The 22,706-nt window shown below is 37.0% G+C and overlaps 5 protein-coding genes across 11 annotated transcripts; 2 read left to right on the top strand and 3 right to left on the bottom strand.

Moving 5' to 3' along the window:
• Positions 1–35: 35 nt before the first annotated feature.
• On the bottom strand, positions 36–2,078 carry Miox (Myo-inositol oxygenase). Of its 2 annotated transcripts, none has more exons than XM_034333391.2 (6): positions 1,919–2,078; positions 1,546–1,732; positions 1,270–1,478; positions 1,040–1,176; positions 716–946; positions 36–635 (listed from the first exon to the last, which is right to left on the bottom strand). In XM_034333391.2, exons 1-6 carry the CDS (start codon positions 1,934–1,936, stop codon positions 527–529), a joined length of 891 nt encoding a protein of 296 aa, XP_034189282.2. In that variant the 5' UTR covers positions 1,937–2,078; the 3' UTR covers positions 36–526. The 2 variants fall into 2 exon arrangements, with proteins under 2 accessions (XP_034189282.2, XP_034189281.2); XM_034333390.2 differs by having other exon boundaries at positions 1,546–1,750; positions 1,919–1,993.
• A 131-nt stretch (positions 2,079–2,209) lies between these two features.
• Positions 2,210–8,693, bottom strand: su(w[a]) (suppressor of white-apricot). 5 transcript variants are annotated; one of them, XM_034333380.2, is made up of 8 exons: positions 8,206–8,693; positions 7,078–7,247; positions 6,793–7,004; positions 6,417–6,642; positions 6,071–6,153; positions 5,810–5,983; positions 4,318–5,702; positions 2,210–4,188 (listed from the first exon to the last, which is right to left on the bottom strand). In XM_034333380.2, exons 1-8 carry the CDS (start codon positions 8,400–8,402, stop codon positions 4,029–4,031), a joined length of 2,607 nt encoding a protein of 868 aa, XP_034189271.2. In that variant the 5' UTR covers positions 8,403–8,693; the 3' UTR covers positions 2,210–4,028. The 5 variants fall into 5 exon arrangements, with proteins under 5 accessions (XP_034189271.2, XP_034189270.2, XP_076548614.1 ...); XM_034333379.2 differs by having other exon boundaries at positions 2,210–4,191; positions 8,206–8,689; XM_076692499.1 differs by having other exon boundaries at positions 2,210–4,191; positions 7,832–8,349.
• A 112-nt stretch (positions 8,694–8,805) lies between these two features.
• On the top strand, positions 8,806–15,799 carry LOC117608360 (uncharacterized). Of its 2 annotated transcripts, XM_034333377.2 has the most exons (12): positions 8,806–9,471; positions 9,530–10,283; positions 10,359–10,447; positions 10,514–10,714; positions 11,025–11,264; positions 11,324–11,496; positions 11,656–12,117; positions 12,210–12,532; positions 12,624–12,727; positions 12,787–13,764; positions 13,885–14,148; positions 14,211–15,799. In XM_034333377.2, exons 1-12 carry the CDS (start codon positions 9,355–9,357, stop codon positions 14,424–14,426), a joined length of 3,921 nt encoding a protein of 1,306 aa, XP_034189268.1. In that variant the 5' UTR covers positions 8,806–9,354; the 3' UTR covers positions 14,427–15,799. The 2 variants fall into 2 exon arrangements, with proteins under 2 accessions (XP_034189268.1, XP_034189267.1); XM_034333376.2 differs by having other exon boundaries at positions 12,787–14,148.
• A 592-nt stretch (positions 15,800–16,391) lies between these two features.
• Positions 16,392–19,429, top strand: LOC117608207 (lysosomal Pro-X carboxypeptidase). Its single transcript, XM_034332924.2, has 7 exons — positions 16,392–16,632; positions 16,748–16,888; positions 16,947–17,227; positions 17,293–17,444; positions 17,506–17,678; positions 17,740–18,089; positions 18,152–19,429. Exons 1-7 carry the CDS (start codon positions 16,468–16,470, stop codon positions 18,366–18,368), a joined length of 1,479 nt encoding a protein of 492 aa, XP_034188815.2. The 5' UTR covers positions 16,392–16,467; the 3' UTR covers positions 18,369–19,429.
• A 37-nt stretch (positions 19,430–19,466) lies between these two features.
• On the bottom strand, positions 19,467–22,244 carry Klp64D (kinesin-like protein 64D). The gene is made up of 9 exons (XM_034332923.2): positions 22,081–22,244; positions 21,559–21,977; positions 21,299–21,489; positions 21,098–21,237; positions 20,833–21,030; positions 20,344–20,735; positions 19,866–20,283; positions 19,668–19,793; positions 19,467–19,604 (listed from the first exon to the last, which is right to left on the bottom strand). The coding sequence occupies exons 1-9, from the start codon at positions 22,093–22,095 to the stop codon at positions 19,467–19,469; spliced, it is 2,037 nt and encodes a 678-aa protein (XP_034188814.1). The 5' UTR covers positions 22,096–22,244.
• Positions 22,245–22,706: the final 462 nt, after the last annotated feature.

Here is a 22,706-nt window from a genome sequence, read left to right as displayed (position 1 = left end):
CACAAACAACGCCCGTGAAATCAAAACTAGTTACCTAAAACAAATAGTTATCCTTTATTCTTAAGCAAAGACTAGTAACAAAGATTTTATAAGCGTTGAAAAATATCGATTTTTCAGTAAAATTCGATCGAACAAATGGAAACCGTATCGACAGACAGAAAGTAAAAGTTTTAAGAATATTTCGGATCGATTCAATCGAACAGGCTCGCGTGTAGCTGTTGGAGCGTGTCACAGGGTGAGTCAAGTTCTCGTCCGAATGTGACATCCTCCTTCTTTCCCGTTACTCACTCGCCCTCCATTGCGTTATTAACGTTTTCATCGAGTCACGCTCTATCGCCCCTTCTATCGTTTCACCCGTTCGTCACTCGTTCGATTCCATTCGATGTCGTTTCGTATCCTTTTCCTTCGACATCGCTCAATGCCGTTTCTCCAAATCTTTGTTTAAATTTGCCGACGATTGATCAATGCCGATGCTCGATGATTGGTTTCGTATCGTTTCGTTTGATTTAGGTGTGAAATTCACATTTCACCACTCCAATACACCGGGGATGTACTTCTCGATCAGTTTCTCGTAATAAGGCCAGAGTTCTTCGATGTCCGGTACCTCGCTGCTCTTCGTATAGAGATCGTATTTGCTGTGAAACGCAACCAGTTGAATTCGTTAATCAAGGGAAATTTCATTCCAAAATAAAAAGTCCCATGAGAATGTACTCACTTAAATTCGTGGATCCATTTCAACATCTGCATGTCTTGGTTGGTACAAAAATGCATGTAATCACCGCCTGCGTGCCATGGATAGAACGAATGGTAACGAATCATAGCCAAAGCTTCTTTTGGTAATTTGCATTTGTTGTGTACCAAAACACGGTACAAATACTCGTCGTGTCCCCAGGACATAAGAAGGTTGTCGATGCCACATTTTGGCTTGTACATGCCATATTTCGTGCTGACGAAAAAAAAGTCAAAATGATTAAATCTGTTTCCGTTAAATTAAACATTTTTTCACCGTATTCGTTGGATCGTAGGTACGAACGCTTACTTGTATCGAGGATCCTTGCCGTCCGGATTGTCCTCGAAACTGGTTTCTCTATACACGATCGAATCGGCCCAGGCGCATCCGACAGGAAACGTATCGCCCACCACCGCCCATTGCGGTTCTCCAAAGAACGCCATTACCTGAAAATCCCACGAAAAAACACAGAAAATTCTCTGTTATTAATTCGAAATTCACTAGGAACCACCTGTTTACTGTTAATCCGTTTACGTTACCTTGCCTAAATCGTGGATCAAACCAGTCAAATGGAACCAATCCAAGTCAGGATGCTCCTTTCTGATAGACTCTGCTGTTTGAAAAGCGTGCACGATATTCGGCAGACTGGTATCCGGGTCGCTTTCGTCCACCAAGTTGTTCAGTTTGATCAAAGCATCCTTCACCGACATTTGAAATTTGTCGAATCGTAGCCATTCCTTCATACGGGCTGAAACGTGAGAATCGTTTGATTACACCTCCTCTACCGACACAAATGAAAAACAACTGTTACTTACATCGCACAAATTCGACCGTTTGATTGATATGCATCTTGTGATAGGTTCTTCGAACGCGCTCTTTGACTGGATCATTCGGATCCTCGGAATAATCCCTGAATTCGCTCTCCAATTTTCCCGAGTAAATCGGTTCCGGCCGATACTTGTCCGAGGGATCCAGAATAGTCGCTTGCCTCTGCGACTGTGCCTGATCATCAAAACGAATCTGTCGCTCAATTTCATCGTATAGAAAAGAAAAGTAACGAGAGAACGGAAGAATAGAAGGGAAAAGAAAAAGAGATCGGTTCGATCGACGAGACGACCGGCGCGAGAAGACGGCTTACCTACTCTTCTCGCGACTCATTTTCCTTTTTCGCTTCTCGCAGATACTTACGATCGTTTTCCCCGACATATCTCCTCTACGTCTATATAATCCGACGGCTATGGAATACGCAACACTGACTGACTAGTCCCATGCGGCCGACTTAACTTATAAATCTGAGGCAATTCACCCTTGACCTCAGCTTGATCAAAGTATGGTCACGTGTGTAATGTTCCATACACGCTATCTCGTTTCACCACATTCGCGTACGTTCCTAAACAGACGAACGAAAGCGATAAAAAAAATATCGTGGAATTTAACGATCTACGAGGAGCGGAGACTTTAGAAGCATCGGTCAATCTTTCCTTGTTTCCGCCCTACCATCGCGCTTTCGGTTCTTTTCCCGCGAAACCAACCGCGCCCCTTCTTCTTCTTCTTCTCATCAAGTTCGATTCTCCTCGTTATTTTCCGTTGCTGACTCGCCAAATGCAATTTTGGTTTTTAATCTATTCTCCTCTCTCTTCCACTAAACAATTTTCTTCTTCCTTCTCGGATGATCATTTCTTGTTCGCAATCTTTGAAAGCGACGTTATTATTAAAAAAAAGAAAAAAGAATGGAGAAATTCCCGGTATACGTAAGTTGCATATATCGTTATGTAACAAACGACTTTTAATTGGACGTAATCGTATGAAAAGTGAACGCGTAAAGAATATCGCACGCGATACAGCTGTGAATGACATTCATTATGCGATGAAAAAATAATTTAGATTCTTCCGGGAAGGAGACGGGACGACGGAATTACGGTTCCCGCTATTTTTCTAGCAGCCTCGTGAAAGGCCACCCTATTCCACGAGCCATAAGTCTTAAACGGTAAGCAATTATACGTTCTCCAATCTCGACGCAGAGAGAAGGGGGTGAGGACGAATTAACTTATAACGCGAAACAGATAATGATTCTTTTAGCTGTCAGAGTTCCCTTCATTTCTCCTCCGAATCTATTGGCAAGCATCGCGGACGACGGATATCGTCGGCGATTTCTTCTCTTTGTATCGTTCAAAAGATTCCTGCCGTGTTTAATTGAAAATTTTCAAAAATTCCTATCGGTTCTGTCCGATTGCTTAGGACAAATTGTACGATCGGTTTCTTTTCTTCCTATGAAATCGTACACGTTTCTACGCGACCATTTGACGGAATTAAAACAGGTGTTTGCTTGCGCGTGCACGCGTCTCGAAGCGCACGCGCCTTTTGCGTAGTTGAAACGACTCGTTCTCGATTTATTAAACTCAATTACGCGGCAATTGATTTGGCGCAAAAGGGAATAAACCCTCGGGGCAGTTTATATTTGATCGGTGTTAACTGCATAACGCATCGATGTTATTTTCATACTCTCAAATTACCAAGCTTATTCGCGTAAACGAGAGGATTTCAGGATCCGCGCGAAAAAGGACACCGAGGAGAAGAGAAGAGAACGAAGGAGAAAAAGTAGAAGAACGAAAATAAAAATCTCGACAGATTACGCTCAACGTCGACGTCGATATCCGCGAACGATGTTTTCGCATCGCGTTGAGCCGCGTCAAATACTGTCGTGGAAAAAATTCAAATCGATAACCTCTGCTAATTACGCAATCGACGCACCGTCTCCCAACCGGACAAACGAATCGACTCTTGTGAAAATCGTTCGGGGATAAGCGATCGATCGAAGCAAAGAAAAAGAAGAGGAAAAAATACAACGCAAACACTTTCCGAATTCCTTCTTCTCCTGTTTACAATTTTAATTACAATTACAATTACGCGCGATGGATCAAAATACTTTTTGCTCTATCGCTGCACTTTTCCTCTTTTCCGTCGCGATCCCTAACAAAAAAAAAAAAACGTTCCTCCTTATCTTTGCTACGATTACAATTGAATTAAGGAAAAGCATTAGAAAAATGACAAATTATCGTTACGTATCACCTTTCAGTTAAAAATTTCTCTTTATTCTTCGATCCTGTTACCCCATTTATTATGTATTTTCATTTCTTGGACAACATTTGTATTAAAATTATCATTGACGCGTTGAATGTAATAACCGTACATACGCGTAAGCATATATGTACGCACGACGCTTATATCCTTGTATGTACATACACTTTTATACGTATCAAAATGTTCGAAATACGAATAATGGATAACGAGCAATATTTCAAGGTGAACTCGAATCTGAATAGGACGAATTGCTTCCTTTTCGTCGCGCGTTGTGCTGATGCCTCCGAGATGGTGTTCGCGATGGAGATCTATGCTTGGACGAAGACTTTTTGCTCTTCTTGGACCTGTGCGATCGAGAACTACTCGGACTATCGTGGCTGCTACAACAAATCGAACAAACAGGTGGCGAAAATGAAAATGAGAAAAGAAACAAGTCAATGTTTCATGACACGTTTCATTACCTTATTAACGAACGAGCAAAAGAGAAGATTTATCTTTCGGCATACCTTCGGTGAGAGCTTTTCTTTTTCTTGTGCTTCTTGTGAAATCTTTGCCTGTCCGTGCAACTCCGACTCCTACTGCAGCTTCTCGATCGCGGTCTAGATCTTTTACCGGTCAGATCCGCGCTTTTCAATCTGTCCATTAAAGAATTTCCACCGCTCCTGGAGTCGCAGGATTTCGCGTCGTCCAACGAGGGCGAAGGCGACGGAGACGGAACAGAATGCACCTCGTCCGAATCGTCTTTTCGCGCCCCCTGACCAACACTCCCACCGCTATTACCGCTGTGACTGCTGTGACCGCTACTTTTCGACAACACGTTTGTCTGGATTTGACTCAAAAACGCTGCGGCCTTCTTCTTTCTTTCCAGCTGAAGCTGCCTTTCTCTGGAAGTAGCTGCGAGTTTATCTCGCGCCGCAGCCACTAGTTTGTCTTTTATTCTCTCTTCGTTCTGTTTATTGTGTCTAATCTCTTTCTGACAATCTTCCAGAATTTCATCGGTCAAATCTACCAATTCCTTTTCTTCGTTCTTCGGTTTCTTCTCCAACTTCCATCCGTCTTTGTCCATTGTGCCGACAGCAGTTAAGAAATTCTGTTCTGTAGAATCCTGTGGCGAGCTCGGCTTCGAGTTGCCCTCTTTGTTCTCGTTTCCCATTTCCTCGTCGCTCTCCTCCAACGGAAGAGCGTTTCGCTTCTCGATTACTCCCGTTTCACCTTCCTTTGGTTTTTTTATGGAAAATGACACGGTCGTTACTTGTTTCAGCCCTCCTCCCGTCGACGATGTCGTTATCGTTGTCGTTGCCGCCGTCGCCGTCGTCGTCTGTTTCATTCTTGTGTCGCATTTCTTTTTCGCTTGTATCATTTTCACCCGTTTTTGTACTTCTTCCATTCTTTGCTGCTTCTTTTGTAATTCTTCCAATTTTTTCTGTTTCTCCTCCTGTGGTTCTTGTTTCTGTAGTAACTCCTCCTCCGTCAACACTTTTGGATTTACCGCGCCTTCGTATATCGTTAACTTGTGCGCGTAGTAACCGTGATACTGATGCGACAGTTCCAGAAAATTAAACCTCGGGTCACCCTTATTTTTCACGATCGCTTCGAAATCTCGACCATTTTTCGCCACGTAGCTAGCCATTTTGTCGATAATTATTTGCACGTCCGCTGGCGGTACGATGAAAGAAGGTCTACTCAGTTGTTTCTGGGACGTAGTTCCGTAAGGTACCAACGGCAGTTGACACTCACTGATCGCAACGTGAGCCGCGAGCGAATCGTTCGGGGAGGACACCGTGTTTATAGGTGCCAATTGCAACGGCGATTGTATCTGGCCGTTCGGTCCGTATATCACCGGGCCGTGGGAGTATTGTACAGGTGCCGCCGCAGGATATGGACTGTACCCCTGAAAACAATAAGGAACAATGTTCGCGCGCTGGTTACTCGCCGCTTTCCTTCTCTATTACTCGCCTTGCCTCGCTCTCGCTCTTCCTTCTCTGGTCACAAACTTACCTGTCCCGCTACCGGATGGTAATACCCCGCTGCGGTAGCCGTCGCTTGACCGGTACTTTCCAACTGTTGCGGAGGAGCTTTCGAAGGCGGCGGTTTCCCGGTGATTTTATTCACAAGCATCGAGTATGCGCAGTCCGCGGATGGTTTGTACTGTATGCTTGGAATACTAGGGGCCTAGGTGAAACGACGAAATAAAAAAACACAGTTGTTTTCGATCGGTTTTTTTACGTTTACGTTCAGCCACCTACCCAGACTACGTACCGCCTCTATCTTGGTGAACGACGGCGCCAGACTCGGATGAAGATACGGTTCGTCGTCTTGGTCCGACGATCCATCTTCGGGTTCTATCATTGAAAAGAATATGTAAATGAGTAGAACGTCAACTTGTACGGCTACTAGTGGTTCCTATGTATCGCAGAGGATCTGTACATGAACAAAAACACGTAGAAGTACTTACGGACAGAGAAAAACTAAGCGGAATCAAAGTAGAGATCAGTGGGTAATCAAATCCTGCTTTAAATCTCCTCGATTATTACAATTACACGACAATTTCACGTTGCAGCAATATATCGCTATAAGATTAATATAAATAAAACAGTATGCTTACCAGATTCTTCCTCCTTCTCCGGCTGCTTTTCAGGATTGTATTTTCCGCTCTTGATTGCATCCAATATGTATCTGTAATATTGATGCAGCGGCCCGTCTATCGATAAGAAGGAAAATTGTGGATTGTTCGCCTGCTTCGCTTTAATCAAGATCTCCATTTGCCCTCCTTGACGACTTATAAACAACGCCGTTTTCGTTATGATGGCGTTCAGTTTTTGAGTTTCCGGCTGTTCAAGAACAATAACAATAACAAGCGCAATTTTAAATACAAGTCAAGTATTAAAGCGTCGTGTTTTTCGTTTTTTTCGCGGTGTATAGAATAACGTTTACGGCTCGCTCGCCTAATCCCACGAACAATTATTACTTTCTCTACCAACCAATGGAATACCATCTGGTATTTCCAAATCAGGAGGTGGTACGAAAGCCTGATCCTCCTCCTGGGATCCTTCGGATCTTTTCGGACTTTGCGAATCGTCGCACGTGCTTTTCGAACCGGTCGCGGTCTTGCCTTCCTCGTTGTACTCGTACCCCACCTGACCGTACGTATTCTCCGAATCCAACGCTTGATGAAGTCGTTTTATTTCTTCCTCTGAAATCATTTTTTATACCAAGTAAATAAATACGTAATAAATAAGAAATGAATAGGTAAGAAATCAGCGTACCGTGATAGATCGAGTCCTCCATCTCGTTGTTGTAGAGGGACCGATACCTTTCTTCGTCGCACAACTGTTCCACTTTCAGCTCCTCCTCCGTCAGAATCGTTCTTTGATCGAACCCACCTGTCGGTGGTTCGTATATCCGTAAATCCCCCAGTGCTCCGCGTCCATCGTATCTATACACATACAATGCGCGTGTTAGACAAGGAAAACGATGATACGAGTATTTTTTTTCTTTCTTTCTTTCTTTTTCTCTCTTTTTTTTTTCCAACAATTTCCTCAATCTCCGCATCTGAAAACTGTGTTACCAAGTAAAACCTGTGTCAAAGCCTGATTCCTCTGAAATAGAATAGAATTATACAGAAACTCGATGGCTCACTTCTATCATTTCTTATCATAAACGATTGTAAGTCATACAGAAGCATATAATCGCATAAAAGGTATCAGTAAGACCGATGCTACTCTAATTCGAAACGTCTTCAAGCATACTCGCGAAACGTTACTCTGCTTTACGATGAGACTGCTCGAACACCGGATCGGGTGCTTATAAAACAAGAACACACGGAAAATTACAGTGTATGTAAAAAACCTTTCGTCATCTACATGAACAAGCTGTTCGCATACTAAATCGTGCTTACAAAATTGTTCGTTTTTGTTCACGCGATCGCCGTGGTACATTCAACACAGTACAACAGTATAACAGCAACCGCGGGTCCGAATCTACGCCGCGATGCTCGATTCTAGGATCGCTAATACATACCATGCTGACCGATTGTAGTACCACTACAATCGTCAGCTGCCGTTTGTCTCTCTACGCTGTGTCTCACCTTGCTGCTGCGCCGACGGATCAGCCACAAACACCAACTTCACGAGAGAGCACGTTGCTCTACGAGCGTGTAGAACGCGTATACCGCGCTTCCACACCGCCTGTTCGCAGCCAACACACCTGCAGAAACCTTAAACAGCCTCCAGATTGCTTAGCCGCACGTTAACCAATTCGTAGTAGTGTTATTTCAACTGCTGCATTTTCTTTACTTTAATCTGATATCATTCTTCTAAAGGTTACATGTACGGTGCATTTATGCAAGAATAAATATCCTAGATGATAAATTTGTCTAGGTTAGGGAAACGGACCTGTCTATTTTCAACGTGTTATCGCCCATCCATGGTATCAAATGCTTTCCTTGATCAATCATTTTCGCCTTGTCATCATCTCGAAATAATTTGCAGCTATATCCAAACACCAACAGCTCCTGCGGTTCCTCTTCTCCATTCTTTTTACGCAGAATTCCTGAATCTACCATCCAACGCTGACTTTTCGATGCCGCCATTTTCCAACTACTAAAATTAACGTTTCACCTTTGCACAAGTTGCTCCTGGTTGCGCCTTGTGTCTACAGTCTAGTTCACTATTGCATATATTGTATGAAACATCGGATCAATCTGAAGTTAACCCTTCATGCGTACCAGCATCGCCACCCTCGACCACGCACGGCGTCTAGTGATGGCTAGAACTGCTACTTGTGAATCACGAGTGATTCGATCACGTTCGTTCCTAATCACGATCATTTTTCAAAGTGATTCGTGATTTTTCATGCTCTCTTTTGATTGTTGGAAAGTAGTAGTCAAAGCTTATGACTAACTGAACATTCTTTGCACATTACATAACATATATATATATATATATATACTTATACATTTAGTAATATTGAATAAGTTTTCCTTTATTTCGTGCTATGTAATTTGCGTCTAACGTCATATATTGAAGCATTTTACAAAACAATAGTTGAATCAAGACCAAGAATTACGATGAGCAATCATATAAGATAAAATCACGTTCGTGATCGTGATTCTACGATCACTGCTAGTGACTTTTCACGCCATCTCTAGTCACTGGTATAAACAAGAACTTGTCGACCAAGACGCTAGTGATATTTGACTCGTCAGCCAATAGGAAATCTGGAATCCTTGGAGGGCTAACTTCCGCATGTAGACTTCCTGTAATGCAGTTTGACTTTTCAAAGATTGTTTACAAGCAAATTGCATAGTGTCTAATCGTTAAAAAAGGTTTCATAATCACAGGGTCGTTCTTTGTGGACATATTGAGATAACCAAAAAATGAGCTTACTAAGACACTGTAATCTCTCACTAAACCTGAGACCATAATTCAAAGAGATTCTCTCTGACCCACTTGTTGCGTTTAGGTTATGCTGTTATAAACAAAAATATGTTTTCTATAAATGTGTGCTTTTCATGATCAATTGGTGCGCGCCAGACGGTAGGGATGGAGGGCCCAGGTCTGAGCTTGTTTCAGGGTTCAGAAAGCATTCGGCTGAACTCAAGCGCGCAAGGCTTGGAGGAAGATGAGGAACAAGAGGACCTTAAGAGACGCAATAAAGAGGTGTGTTCCTGTTTCCTTCTACTAAATTTCATAACATACTTAAATTTTCATATTCCAGATTACGGATCTCTTGACCAATGCGTTTGATGATTTGGAGGACGACAATGAGACCAGTTCTGTGAACAGTAGTCATTATCAAGACAGTGCCAAGGAAGTAGAGATAAATTCTACTCAGGGTCAAACTGTATCTCAGTTACAGAAAGAATTTGGTGTTTATGAACATGAAAATTCCAATAACTATGACAGCACAATGATGAATCACAGGCCAGAGATGGAAATTGCTCCTTCAATGTGTGATATGTATGATTCTAAGAGTAATGCAGAAACACCTTATGAATTGGCAAGACCCCCAAATTTAAGGGTTCAAGTTAATGAGGATTATACATTTAATGAAAATTATACATACAATTACCAAACACCTGCCAATCACTATGATGCTCAGAATAAACCTTATTCAAATAATGGTTACATCGATGGTTATGAGAACAATCTACAAAGCAAACAGATTCATGAGTTTGGTAGTGGTGACAATGTTACATCTGATCACTTGAATCATTGTTACAAAGCAAGTCCAAATGGTAGGCCAAGGGATGATAACATAGCTTATAAGAATGCTGAGTATGACAGCAGGGAGCAATTAGAGGTTTTATACTCAGTTCGAATGAGGGAAATCAAACAATTAACAGAGGAATTACAGCAGCTACAGATGAAGAAGGAGGAAGAGAAAAATCAGCTTGGTCGAAAAATTATGCTTCTGCAAGCGGAAATTGAGAGATCGAATTTATCTAGGAATCAGACACAGCACGCTTTAGGTAAGATTGAATAATATAATCGGCGAATAATTGTAAAAACAAAATTATACAAATTATTTTTTTTGTTTTTTTTAGTTGATGCAAAAGCAGAAATTGCTGACCTCCACAATCAGATAACATCGTTGAAAGAAAAGAATGCGGTTTTAGAAAGAACTAATCAAAATGTAAGACTTTTACGCTTTATTCTCTGACGATTATTTAATGTATGTTAATATATTAATGAATTTTAGATGAATGAGGAGCTTAATGTTGCAAGAGATTCAGTAATAGAGTTGCAGCAAAAAATAGCTGTGTTAGAAAGAGTACAAGCATTGCAGTCAAGTGACAAAGTTCATGAAAAGTTTTTGAAGCAGGCACAGGAAAAGCATGCGGTTGAAATGAAGAATATGCAGACGCAGATTGATGTTCTTACAGACAAGCTTAATGCAAAGGTATATTTGATGATCGTTTTAAAATTCTTGATTGAGAAGAAGATTTTGTATTTATGATTTTAAACGTATATGTCATAGCTGCTCAATGTGGATTCCAACACTCATTGTATTTGGGCAAGTTTTTGACACAATATTTTTCAAAAACTATTTATAGGGTCTTTTAAATATACGTATTAGGTGTAGAAATTAAATCGATATTCTCGCACCACATTTCAAAACCACTGAAGCGCGAGAAAATTTAAAATGCACCTGCCTCATTTACACGACATATTAAGAATTTAAATTGAAATAAACATTTTGTAATTAACAGGAGACATCATACGTTGCTCTGGAAAATAAATTAGCGGATGTAAGGCGAGCACACGAGGCTCTTATGGTAGAAAAGGGGGACACTATGAATCGCTTAGCACAAGCGTTAGAAGAAAGTCAAGCACAATGCCGCAATCTTATGGCTACGAATAATGCTCAACAAGTGATGCAGCTGCAAGCGCAGATCAAAGTATTAATACAGGAAAAAGAAGAAACACAAAAAATCATTCAGGAATTACAGGTACCTAATATATAATGTTAATTCATCAAACAATTTTTTTATTTTGAATTACTTTTCAGAATAAATTAGAGATAACAAAAAGTGAAATAGTACAATATGATTCGTTGTTAGCAACGACTCTGGAAGAAGAATCAGATTCAATTAGACAACTAAAATTAGGTGAACTTCATAATAAATCAAAATCAAAATCATGTGATGACATTGCAAATAAATTAAGAGGAGAATTACAGAGGTAATTTGTGTTAATTTAAAAAAAAAAGAAGTGTACAGTATCGAGCAAAGTAGGCTTCCCTATGGAAAATGGCGCTATAGCGCTACATTGCTATTTCTCTCTAGAAAAGTCTACCATGCTCGATACTGTATATTGTATTAAATTGTTGTTAATTTTTAGATGCCTAGCTGGACAGGCTGTTAAAAGGAAAGAGATAACTCGGTTAGAGAACACTTTATCACAGAAAGAGAAGGAACTTGATAAAGCTTTAATGGTAGCGGACACGTGTCGGCAAGAAGTGGCTCGCTACGCGAAACGCGTGAACGAATTAGAACAGGAATTAAAATCTGTGCTTACAGATCAAGCTTTGAAAGCGAATGCTCAAATACAAAAGTTATCTAACCATCTGAGTGATGTAAAGAAACAATACGAGTCGGTGAGCGAGGAGAAGAATGAATTGAAGAAAAAGTTGGAAGAAACTTTAGCGATTAATCAAGAAACAATGAGAAAATTGCATCAAGAGAGTATGGATAAGCAAGAAAAAGATGCCATTGACGAGTATAATAAAGAATATTTAGAGATACATGCTAAGGCTGTAGAAAGAGTTAGGCAAGAGGCACAAATTGAAGTAGTGCAATTATCGTAAGTATATATTGATAAAATATGGTTAAAAACGTAATAAATTATTCAATAAATTGTCACTTTAAATATAAATATAACATTTCAATTTGCAGAGTGCAATTAGAACAAACGCAAAAGGAATTGGATCGCGTTAAGGAATTGTATATAGACGTCTGTAGTACAAAGGAACAGTTTATAAATGATCACAAGTCTGAAATGAAAATGCTGAAGGAAAAGTATGCTAATTTAGAGGAGCGTGAAAAAGATATTGAAAAGTATGAACGTGACTTGCAGGCACAAGTAAAAATAGTAGAGAAATTAACGGAGGAATGCGACACATACAGGAGTAAAGTTATTGAATTAGAAAAAGATTTGAATTTTGAAAGGAAGAAAAAGGAAGAGTATACAAGGAAAATTCATCAAGAAATTGAAAGAGGTAATGATGGTATCTTTCCCGCTTTCTTTAACGCGGGAAAACATTATTTTAGATTTAGAATGAAACTTTACTGAGATATTAATTTTTACAGCTAAAGAGGAAGCATTGAATGAACTACGCAATGCTCATCCGAATCAAGAAATAAGCGTTCTCTTGCCAGATCATTGTTCGGAACACTTAGAGAAAATTAATCAGGTACGTGTACTGGATCCGCACAATTTCTGTGCAAATTATAATATACAATATATTTATAGTTAGAAGAGGATTGCAAGCGTTTGGAAGAAAAACTCCATGCAGCAGTTGATGAGCACAAAAGGTTATCCGAATACCAATCTGAATTGGATGACGCAAGATTAAAAATAGCACAGGTAGAAATTTCCCAGGAGTCTTGGAAGAAGAAATACGAGAATGCGATCAACGAAAGGAATGATTTAATTGCGAAAATTTCGAAACTTGATTCTGAATTATCAAATATCAAAAGGAACTCAAAAATCGAAGACTCTGATGACGTCAAATTAAAAGTGGCTCGCTATCAAGTAGAGAATGAAAGTCTGAAAAACAAATGTGAAAATTTGATCAGCGAAAGGAACGTATACAAGGATAAGATTTCTCAGTTAGAAGCAGAATTGACGGAAACGAAGAAGATAATTGGGAGTTTTGAGAATAGGTTCAAAAAGAGCAGCGAAATATCATTGAGTTCAAAATGTGAATTAGAAAAAGAACTGTCACACTATAAAGATCTAGTGACACAACTGAGTAGTAAAATAAATCATTTGAAAGCCGGAAGAAAGAGCGATTTAGTGATGGAGCAAAGGATTAAACAATTGGAAAAAGATATCCAAGGAAAGGATGAAGAATTGGAAAGGTTAAAAGACTTTGAAAAGATAAAAGAAGAAAGGGATCAACTTGTGTTGAAATTAAAAAATCAAGCGAAACAGTTTGAACAGTACGTTAAAAATCAGAAACAAGTGTCAGCTGAATTAAATTTATCCCCGCGCAGTTCGAGCGACGGCACAGATTTTCAGAAGATCAAAGAGATAATGATTAAAGAGGTTCGCGAGGAGATGGAGCAAAAGGTAATCGAAGAACTGAGGGGGATAGAGGAGCAGCATCGTGAAAAGCGAAATGAATTAGAAGAGAGATACAAATCGATCTTATTAGAATTACAAACCAGATGTAACGAAAAGACTCAGGAATTGGAAAACTTGAAAGAGGCGATGCTTGCGGAAAAGGTAAAGATTCATTCATCCTTCAAAGCGAAGGAACAGTTTGTTAGTCAATTGATTGAAAGCAAACTAGAAACTTACTACAAAGAATTAGTTGCACGAAAGTTGAAAATCGAAAAGTTACAGGAAGAGTTAAAGCAAAAAGAGAGCGATGTCGATGAGGAGAGAAATTTGATGGCTCAGGTAATGACTAAATGGGCTGCAGAGATTAGGGAGATAAAAGATAAAGAAGCTGAGATGAACGATAGATTGCAGCTGGTGCAGGAAAGCGAAGAGAATCTAAAAGCAGAGATAAAAGCGTTGAAAGAGAAGGAGAAAGAAATGAAAAGCAACATCGATACGTTAAAACATAAATATCAGTCAGCAAAGAAAACAGCAAATAATTATAAGGTAATTTAAGGAATATTTATTGATTTTTTATTTTTTCAAATTTAATGTACAAATTATTTTAGGAGCACGCGGAGAACAAAGAGAAATTTTTGTTAAGCGAATGCAAGCGTATAGAGGAAGGATACAAAAGAGCCATGAATCAAGTACAACAAAAGCTTGAAGCAATCGTTAGTACTCAAGAGGAACAAGTAGCCACTAAACTGAAGGAACTTGAGTGTCAGTATACAGAGAGAATAGAACAAATGCGACTTACACTGAAGTACAAAAATAAATGTTGAAGTATGTATTAATATTTTAATACGCAATATAGCTTTGGTAGTTTAAAGAAAGGCGAGAACGTAGTTAGAAGAGGCTAGATATTTTATAATTTAAAGCACTTTATTGTACAACACTTTATTAGAAGATTTTTTATTTTAGGGACCAATAATTTAATGCATTAGGTGTATAAATGAATTCGGTGCCTTTAGCGTTTTTCAATTTTTCCGTGCATCGGTAATTTTGAAAAGTGACGCGGGGATATGATTTCAGTGATTGGAGTTACCATGACTTATTGAAGATAAATTTACAATTAAAAAATAATTTAGCACCGAATTAATGTCTGCACCTAATACATTGATAGAGTTATTATTTGTTCGCTGTACATTTATTAACATGCCAGCGAACGATAAATGTAATTTTATAAACTGCGAATATTAAAGTACAATTTCCCGGTTAATTAATAGAGTACTAATTATATGATAAATCTTAAGAAGGAAATGAAATTGTAAAAAGAGAAAAGAACCATTTTTTCATTAATTTTATAAAGTTCTCATTGAACGTTATGACATAATATTGCAATGCAAGACTGGATCTTCACTATATCTTTTTTTTTATTTTCTTATAAAGTAGATAGAGACGTTAGAACCTATTAGAAGGTTGTAGATCATTTTTATTTGACTTCAAATGTCAAAGTATTAAGAAACTGTTCACAATTTTATATATCTCAAGAATGTAGACATTAAGATTGTACAAAATGTGACCTTATCATAAAAAAGAAACCTGGCGTTATGTATAAAAGTTTAAGATTTATACTTGATGTGCGATATCAAGTTATATAACATAAAATATTAAAAATTGAGATTGGAAATATATTTATATCAATTTGGGTGGTAAAATTTGTTAGGTGTACCAATTAATTCGGTGCCCTTGGCGTTACTATTTTTAATTTTTTCGTGCTTCTGTGCATTTGTAAAGTGGCGTGAGAATATGAAAAAGCATCGAATTAATTTCTACACCTAATAATTTCTTCTGAGCACATATACACATATGAAATGTTTTGTACAAACTAGTACATGTAAACATTTTGTAAATGAATTAAGAAGCCATAATTTTGTCTAATCTTATAATTTATTATTTAAGATTAGCCGATGCGTGTAATATACTCTCAATTATTAAGAACAAAAAACACCACAGACTGCTGCGATGACTTTTGTTTAACGAAACTTTTATTCTGAATGCAATTGTTATAATTTAAAATATTAAGATCCATGACATTCGCGCATTATGTATTGTACATTATTATTATTATTATTATTATTATTATTATTAATTTTTACCGGTGTCATCGATTTCATGCTTTGATAATAATGATCCTTGATAAATAGTATACTTATAAAATCATCACTGAATAGAGAGTATTATTAATATTAGTTATGTATTTTTGTATGTAGAATGAATTAATTTATTTTTTGTAATAAAGATTTTATGTCAGTGTCTATTAATTCATCTATTACAGTTAATTATAACTCAGAATTTATTTGTAATGTTATAACGTTGTAAATAGTATTTTATAGTACTGTTTGCTATAATTCTTTTTTATATTTGTTAACATGACTTTTGTTATTGTAATCACTTTTATTACAGATATTACAGATTTTTAAAATGACAATTATCTAATGTTATTGTAATTATAACAAAGTATTCAAAATTTCTAGTTATTTTTCAAATCAGTGATACAGAATAATGATCAAAAATATGGAACTTTTTTGCATTAATTTATTCTGTTTATATTTTTTTGTTCATTTGCTACACTGAAAATTTATCGGAAGTTATATGAGTTATTGGAATTGTATGTGTTTCTATCAGCAAGATAAAAAAAGTCATGCCATTTTTAATTATCTTACAATTGTTTATACGAAAGTTGTAATATAAATTATTTTAAGATATACGGAATAAGAATATGATATTTGAACGCAGACTGTATATGTATATAAATACTGCGTCATCGCGAATCGCGAATCTCTTCAGTTGTGATCCCGACGCCGAAGGGCAAACGTCGTTATGGAGCTCCGCACTGCATTTCTTTTAATCTTCGTTGGATTATGCCAACCTTCTTTGCAGCACATTTTTTTAAGTAAATTTCACGGAAATCATCAAAGACAATCGCGCTCTTGGAAAGAATTAGATGAGAAGTACAAATATGAAATTAAAACGATCGACATGCCAGTGTGTACACCTAAATATATACTTTTTAAAAATTTATTTATTATCTTGAAATAATGTTATTAAATTTACAATAAATAAAACCTCGTATCAATGCAATTTATTACATCTTTTATAGGTGGACCATTTTAGCTTTGCCATAAAAGACACATTCAAATTACGGTATCTTATGAACAATACTTGGCAGAAAGGAAATAATGCTCCAATTTTCTTTTACACTGGAAATGAGGGTGACATTGAAGGGTTTGCTCAGAACACTGTAAGGATTAACATAATACATTATTTCAAAGGAGACTGTTAATCATAAATATTTACAGGGATTCATGTATGAAATAGCACCAGAATTTGGAGCTATGTTAATTTTTGCTGAGCATCGTTATTATGGACAATCCTTGCCTTATGGCAATAAATCTTACTCAGATATTAATCATTTAGGGTATCTAACATCCCAGCAAGCTCTTGCTGATTTTGTGGATTTAATTCAATATTTGAGATCCAAATCAGAGTACCAACATAGCCCTGTTATAGTTTTTGGAGGCTCATATGGTGGAATGCTCAGTGCATGGATCCGTATGAAGTATCCTCATATTGTACAAGGGTTAGTAAAGAAAATTAATAAATATCATAACATACAGTACAAATCAAAGATTTTTCGTTTTACAGAGCAATAGCTGCATCCGCTCCAATATTACAATTTACTGCAGAATGTGAAGCATTTGCAAGAATAGTGACATCAGATTTTAATGTAGCTCATCGTAATTGCCCGAAACTTATCCGTAAATCATGGAATACGATTAGCAATATAACATCAAACGGTAAAAAAGCAGATCGATTATTAATTTTGTCATCTTTCTAAATATATTATTTTCTTAATAGATGAAGGAAAGAAATGGTTATCAGACAACTGGAAATTATGCCAGCCATTGAAAAATGAAAGTGATGTTAAGCAATTGAAATCTTATTTGGAAGATATTTATACAAATCTCGCTATGGTGAATTATCCGTATAAAGCTAATTTTCTGGCACCTTTACCTGCCTATCCTGTTAATGTAAGCATATTCATTAAATTCGGTTGGAAATTATTTTACTTATTTTTCGTTCTCATCGTAGGCTGTATGTAAACATTTAACAAACGAATCTTTAGCAGACAAAGATCTACTAGTAGCAATAAATAACGCAATTAACGTATTCACGAATTACACGAAAGAAACAAGGTGTTTATCCTTGAATGATTCTACACCACAATTAGACGCCGTTGGATGGCCTTTTCAATCCTGTACCGAGATGGTAATGCCATTGTGTACGGATGGTGTTAACGATATGTTTGAACCCAATCCATGGAATTTTGATGAATATTCCAAGGGCTGTATAAAACAGTATTCAGTTAAACCGCAACCTAATTTAGCTTGCGAGGAATACGGTTGTTCAGATTTATCTACCGTGACAAATATTGTTTTCAGGTATGTTAAAGTACATACTTACTGTAATGTGATTGTTGCTTTAATTATTTATTGTGTTTTAGCAATGGTTTGCTGGACCCATGGTCCAGTGGAGGAGTGTTGAGAAACATTTCTGCGTCGGCGGTAGCAATAATAATTCCTGAAAGTGCTCATCACCTTGATTTAAGGGGCAGCGATGCCAATGATCCTTATAGTGTTGTTTTAGCAAGGAAATATCATCGGTTTTTTATTAAGAAGTGGATTAAAGAATATCGTAAACGAGGTGAAACTTATTATTAAATATATGTACAAATTAATTCGTTACATTAATTCAAATAACAAATTTGAAAGGCACCGAATTAATTTGTGAAAGAATAAATACATATCTTTATAATGATTTATCTTTATTCGGTAAATAATATATAAAAAAGCATAAAATACATACATCGAATATAACAGCTTCCTTGTTTAAAGCAATAAGAAAAAGGAATTGAAAGTATTTTATTATCACAGTACTTAAAGAATGTACGTGTTTCAACATAATCTCTGTTTTATAGTAATAATCTGATTTCTTATTATTTTGCAAGCTTAATTCTATAAAAAAAATATTAACAAAAAGAATTGCGGTATCATTATCGGCTACAAAATCTAGTGTTTATCAAAATATACATAAATAGCAATGTAAAAGGACACGAAATTGCTAACGGTTTTTTTTTTGTTAAAGATTGCATTCCCATACATTTATCTAATATCTCTATACCGAACAAAACATTATTTCTCGTCACACAGGTACAGCATGTATTTCCTTCTCTAGAATTCTTCATACCAATTTTCTATTTAATAGTGATTCATATTGCATGCTATTAAATATGAAAATGTAAGTAGTTACCATGATTTTTGTCGTCTCGTATTTCACAAACATCACAGAGAAATATAAATGCATATAACATAATATTCAAGTTATTACGTTTATAAATATAACTCGAATCGAAAAAAATTTTGCTATATAAATTAGCAAAAATTAGTTAAGATTGATTAGAAATACTTTTCTTCATAGTTGTATAGTTATATAGCACAATAAGTGCAGTTTACTACATGATATCCTTTAATTCCGCCTAATTAGATGTACAAAATAATTCAGTGCTCTTTAATCGAAGATTTATTTTGAAAAATTGATGGTAATCATATTTTAGCGTCACTTTTTCAAATTTACAGAAGCGCAGGAAAATTGAAAATACTAAAGGCACCGAATTCATTTGTACACCTAATAGAATTAAATTTAAAATAAAGTTACACAAAATACTGATCTTTTTATATAAATAAAAATAAATTAAAATAATACTTGTAAGAAAAAAAAAAAATGCTAGGAAAGGTATTTCTATCATTTTAAACATACTTTTAGTGTGGTGTACGCCTATGTGCTGTAGTTGGTCTTGGAACTCCAGATCGTCCTCTTATTTTCTTTGGTTGCACGAAAGTATTGTCGATTCCATTATTGTAGGAAAGATATATATTTGACATATCTGGTTGGGTTTGCTGTAAATAAGAAAGTATGAATTTTCTATCCATATTTTAAATTGTATATCAATAAATACCTACATCTTTGTTACTTCCTACCGGTGGCGTAACTTGTGCTTTGCGCATATTGTTACCGGTATATGCGACACATTTCAGTTGCCATTCCCCAATATCTTCGTTCCAATGAACATATCTCTCAATCATTGTCTAAAACAAAGTATCATTCATGAATTTGTTGTTTATATATGCTTGTGATATCCATATTACAAACATACATACTTGATATTGAACAGGAATATAACTGTTTACTATCAGTTCCTGCAGTTGCAGTTCTCTTCCAATGCCTCTGACTCCTTCCAAAAGCCCTTCCATTTCTCTTTGATGTTCTTGTTGCAGATCGGACAACTCTGCTTTAACAGACATCAACATTGTATATACTCTGGCTAACTTTTTAGTCTTTCCTGCTGCTTCCTCTTGCAAAGAGGAATATTTCTCTTCTATGTCAATACGTTCAGCCTCTTTGGCTTCGATAGCTTTCTTCAATTGTTCTTCTCTGCTTTTACGTTGTTCCAGTTCAATCGCTGCGGCAGCCAATAACTGCTCTTGAGCTTCCGCTTTTTCTAATAAGTTCTCACCTCCGACTAGAATCTTATTTTGTAAATTCTGCATTTTTTCTCGCAGTGCTTCTTTCTCGCTCCTAGAAAAATTAATATTACATGTATATTATGGTTTTTAAGTGATTTCCTTTGAAACTTACTGGGTTCTTTTTAATTCTATAACGTCTTTATCGTCTGGACTTTTATCTTCTCTCTCAGCTTTGTCTACTTTCTCAGTAGAATCCACATCTCCATCTTCGAGTTCCTCCATTGTTAATATTTGACTTCTTCTGCGTCTCACTTTCTTCTCGTGTCTGCTTTCTCCTGTCTCTTCAGAGTCCTCGGAATCATCTTCAGATTCTGTGACTTCAGCACCGTTCTCCTCTAGCTGCTTGCGTAGCTGTTCAATTTCCACTTGAAATTGGCGAAGCAAAGCGTCCTTTGGATCTTCATTAATCCTCGCTCTATTCTTTATATTCTTAGCACGGTTCGCATAGCGAAGGGTGCTTATAGTTTCGTCGTAATTTATGTCAGCTGGACTTATGTTTGCGCACTGCGTCAAAAAAAGTAAAGTTACAATAATTAGGTGTACACATTAATTTGGTGCCTTTTGAATTTGAATTTCTCCCGCTTATTTGTTCAAATATTACCATTAATGTTTTTGAGTTACCACCCAAGGAATCTTGAAGTAATCTCGTCAGTTTGGAATTTCTGTAAGGCACGTGTGAACTCTGACCGTCAACCAATGCAGATATAACATTACCTAACGTTGAAAGTGATAAATTAATCTTTGTAGCTTCTCTCAAACGAACCCCAGAAGCTTTCGTTTTGCTCTGTCTTTCCGAACCCTGAAACAAAATCAATTGAACATCCGTCTTAAAAATAAAAAGTAGAATTAATGTAATAACTGCATACAGCTAAATCAACTAAATGCAGTTTCCCCATTTTAACATGCTGTTCGCCATCCTCTCCTAGTTGACTAGATTCAACTGTAATTGTAAATATTGCATGGGATCTGGAACTAGACACATTCATTGCTGTAGCTCCAACGACGCCTATAAAAATGAGCATAAGTTAGTTCGGCATCAATGCAGGGATATTTATTGTGATACTTACGGTTCTTGTTACCGAGAGACATTATTCTGTCTAAATCATCGGCATTGTTTACCACATATCCGCTAAGATCTTTCACGAATACCCCAATGTCGGGTCTCTCTTTTACTTCCAGCCTGGTATTCTGATCCTTACCTAACAGATCTCTCACCTCTTCATTGTAAATTTCTAAGTACGTCGCTCGTACAAGGAATCTATTGAAAGAATATCTCTTTAAGTATTTACTTAAATTAAGAATAGCAATTTAATTAATCTATACATACTTTTGATTATCGTGAGCTTTAGCTATATGTCCAAAAATATGCGCAAAGGTATTTGGAATGATCCCTCTGAGCTGGGGGGATGTTTTAGCACCCGACATAGTGTAAGTCTTGCCAGTGCCAGTTTGCCCGTATGCAAATATAGTTCCATTGTATCCTTGCAGAACTTTGTCCACGATAGGTCTTGCAGTTTCATTGTAAATATCAACTTGCGTTGAATCGGTATCAAAGACAGCATCCAAACAGAAAACTTTTGGTGGTTCTCCTTGAGCTGCATTTGGATTCTCGACGGTTATTTCACTATTAATGGTGTCGACGCGTATTATGTTTTTACAGTGTCCGTCCAACTCCTTCCCATTTAGAGGTCGAACGCGAACCACCACTCTGACATTTTCTATTTCTCCGAGTTCCGTCGTACTGTCCTAAAAAATATATATTGAAGTATAGAATTTGACAGCTAGAACTGTCAAACGGATATTTGACAAATTGATGTACGGGCTTTAATTACATAGAAAGAATACTAACTTCGGTCCCCGGCATTGCGGCTCTAATCTCCTTTTTTAAAGTCACATAAAATCACGATTTAGAGCATAATATTTAATTCTCAAACGCTAGCAGACGACCTCCGTAAACAAATGGATCGATGTGTATAGTTGTATTGCATCAATGACTACAGATCCAACAAGACTGGATATACCTTTATTATCGAGGGATTTTGAATGTGTGCCTCGAGAACGAGTGCCATCTGCTCTATTTTAGTGTAAAAATGTGAAACACTTAGTACTGCAACAGTCTAATGCACATTGACCATAAGCAGATTGCTTCAATACCAACAATTATACCCCATCACTCACTTTTAAAAAACAATTGAAAATAGCAAATTTTACAGCATCAGAACCGCTTTCAAATCTGCCTCAAATATTCCTGCCGTTATAATTGCGTCGGTAAAGTAGGGAAGGACACCCAATACAGCCGAAATAAGTTACCGACACTCCAAGTTCCCCTAAAATTTAGATAACTATTCAAATAGATAAGTATGATAACTATCAGTAGTTAAATATTAAGTTTAGAAGTTAATTCGAGGTCTTTAACGAATTGCGGTCTCATAATTCCTATTTTGAATTTAAATATTTTCCCGCGCTTCTATAAGC

The sequence above is a fragment of the Osmia lignaria genome, chromosome 15 (genome assembly GCF_051020975.1).
Source record: "Osmia lignaria lignaria isolate PbOS001 chromosome 15, iyOsmLign1, whole genome shotgun sequence".
Lineage (NCBI taxonomy): Eukaryota > Metazoa > Arthropoda > Insecta > Hymenoptera > Megachilidae > Osmia > Osmia lignaria.
The sequence above is the reverse complement of the archived record's forward strand: the minus strand, read 5'-3'. Positions and strand labels throughout refer to the sequence as shown.

What these genes read in the sequence shown, in the direction of transcription:
- Miox (XM_034333390.2), bottom strand. An exon ending in AACGGTCGAATTTGTGCGAT is followed by an intron (nt 1,479 to 1,545) that starts GTAAGTAACAGT and finishes CTCACGTTTCAG; the next exon opens with CCCGTATGAAGGAATGGCTA. An exon ending in TGATCCACGATTTAGGCAAG is followed by an intron (nt 1,177 to 1,269) that starts GTAACGTAAACG and finishes TGGGATTTTCAG; the next exon opens with GTAATGGCGTTCTTTGGAGA.
- LOC117608360 (XM_034333376.2), top strand. Translation starts at nt 9,355, where the DNA reads ATGGAGGGCCCAGGTCTGAGCTTGTTTCAGGGTTCAGAAAGCATTCGG. An exon ending in TTAAGAGACGCAATAAAGAG is followed by an intron (nt 9,472 to 9,529) that starts GTGTGTTCCTGT and finishes TTCATATTCCAG; the next exon opens with ATTACGGATCTCTTGACCAA. An exon ending in CAGACAAGCTTAATGCAAAG is followed by an intron (nt 10,715 to 11,024) that starts GTATATTTGATG and finishes TGTAATTAACAG; the next exon opens with GAGACATCATACGTTGCTCT.
- Klp64D (XM_034332923.2), bottom strand. An exon ending in AAAGCTCACGATAATCAAAA is followed by an intron (nt 21,490 to 21,558) that starts GTATGTATAGAT and finishes TTCTTTCAATAG; the next exon opens with ATTCCTTGTACGAGCGACGT. An exon ending in ATAGAATTAAAAAGAACCCA is followed by an intron (nt 20,284 to 20,343) that starts GTAAGTTTCAAA and finishes TAATTTTTCTAG; the next exon opens with GAGCGAGAAAGAAGCACTGC.
- LOC117608207 (XM_034332924.2), top strand. Translation starts at nt 16,468, where the DNA reads ATGGAGCTCCGCACTGCATTTCTTTTAATCTTCGTTGGATTATGCCAA. An exon ending in TATCCTCATATTGTACAAGG is followed by an intron (nt 17,228 to 17,292) that starts GTTAGTAAAGAA and finishes TTCGTTTTACAG; the next exon opens with AGCAATAGCTGCATCCGCTC. An exon ending in TACCTGCCTATCCTGTTAAT is followed by an intron (nt 17,679 to 17,739) that starts GTAAGCATATTC and finishes TTCTCATCGTAG; the next exon opens with GCTGTATGTAAACATTTAAC.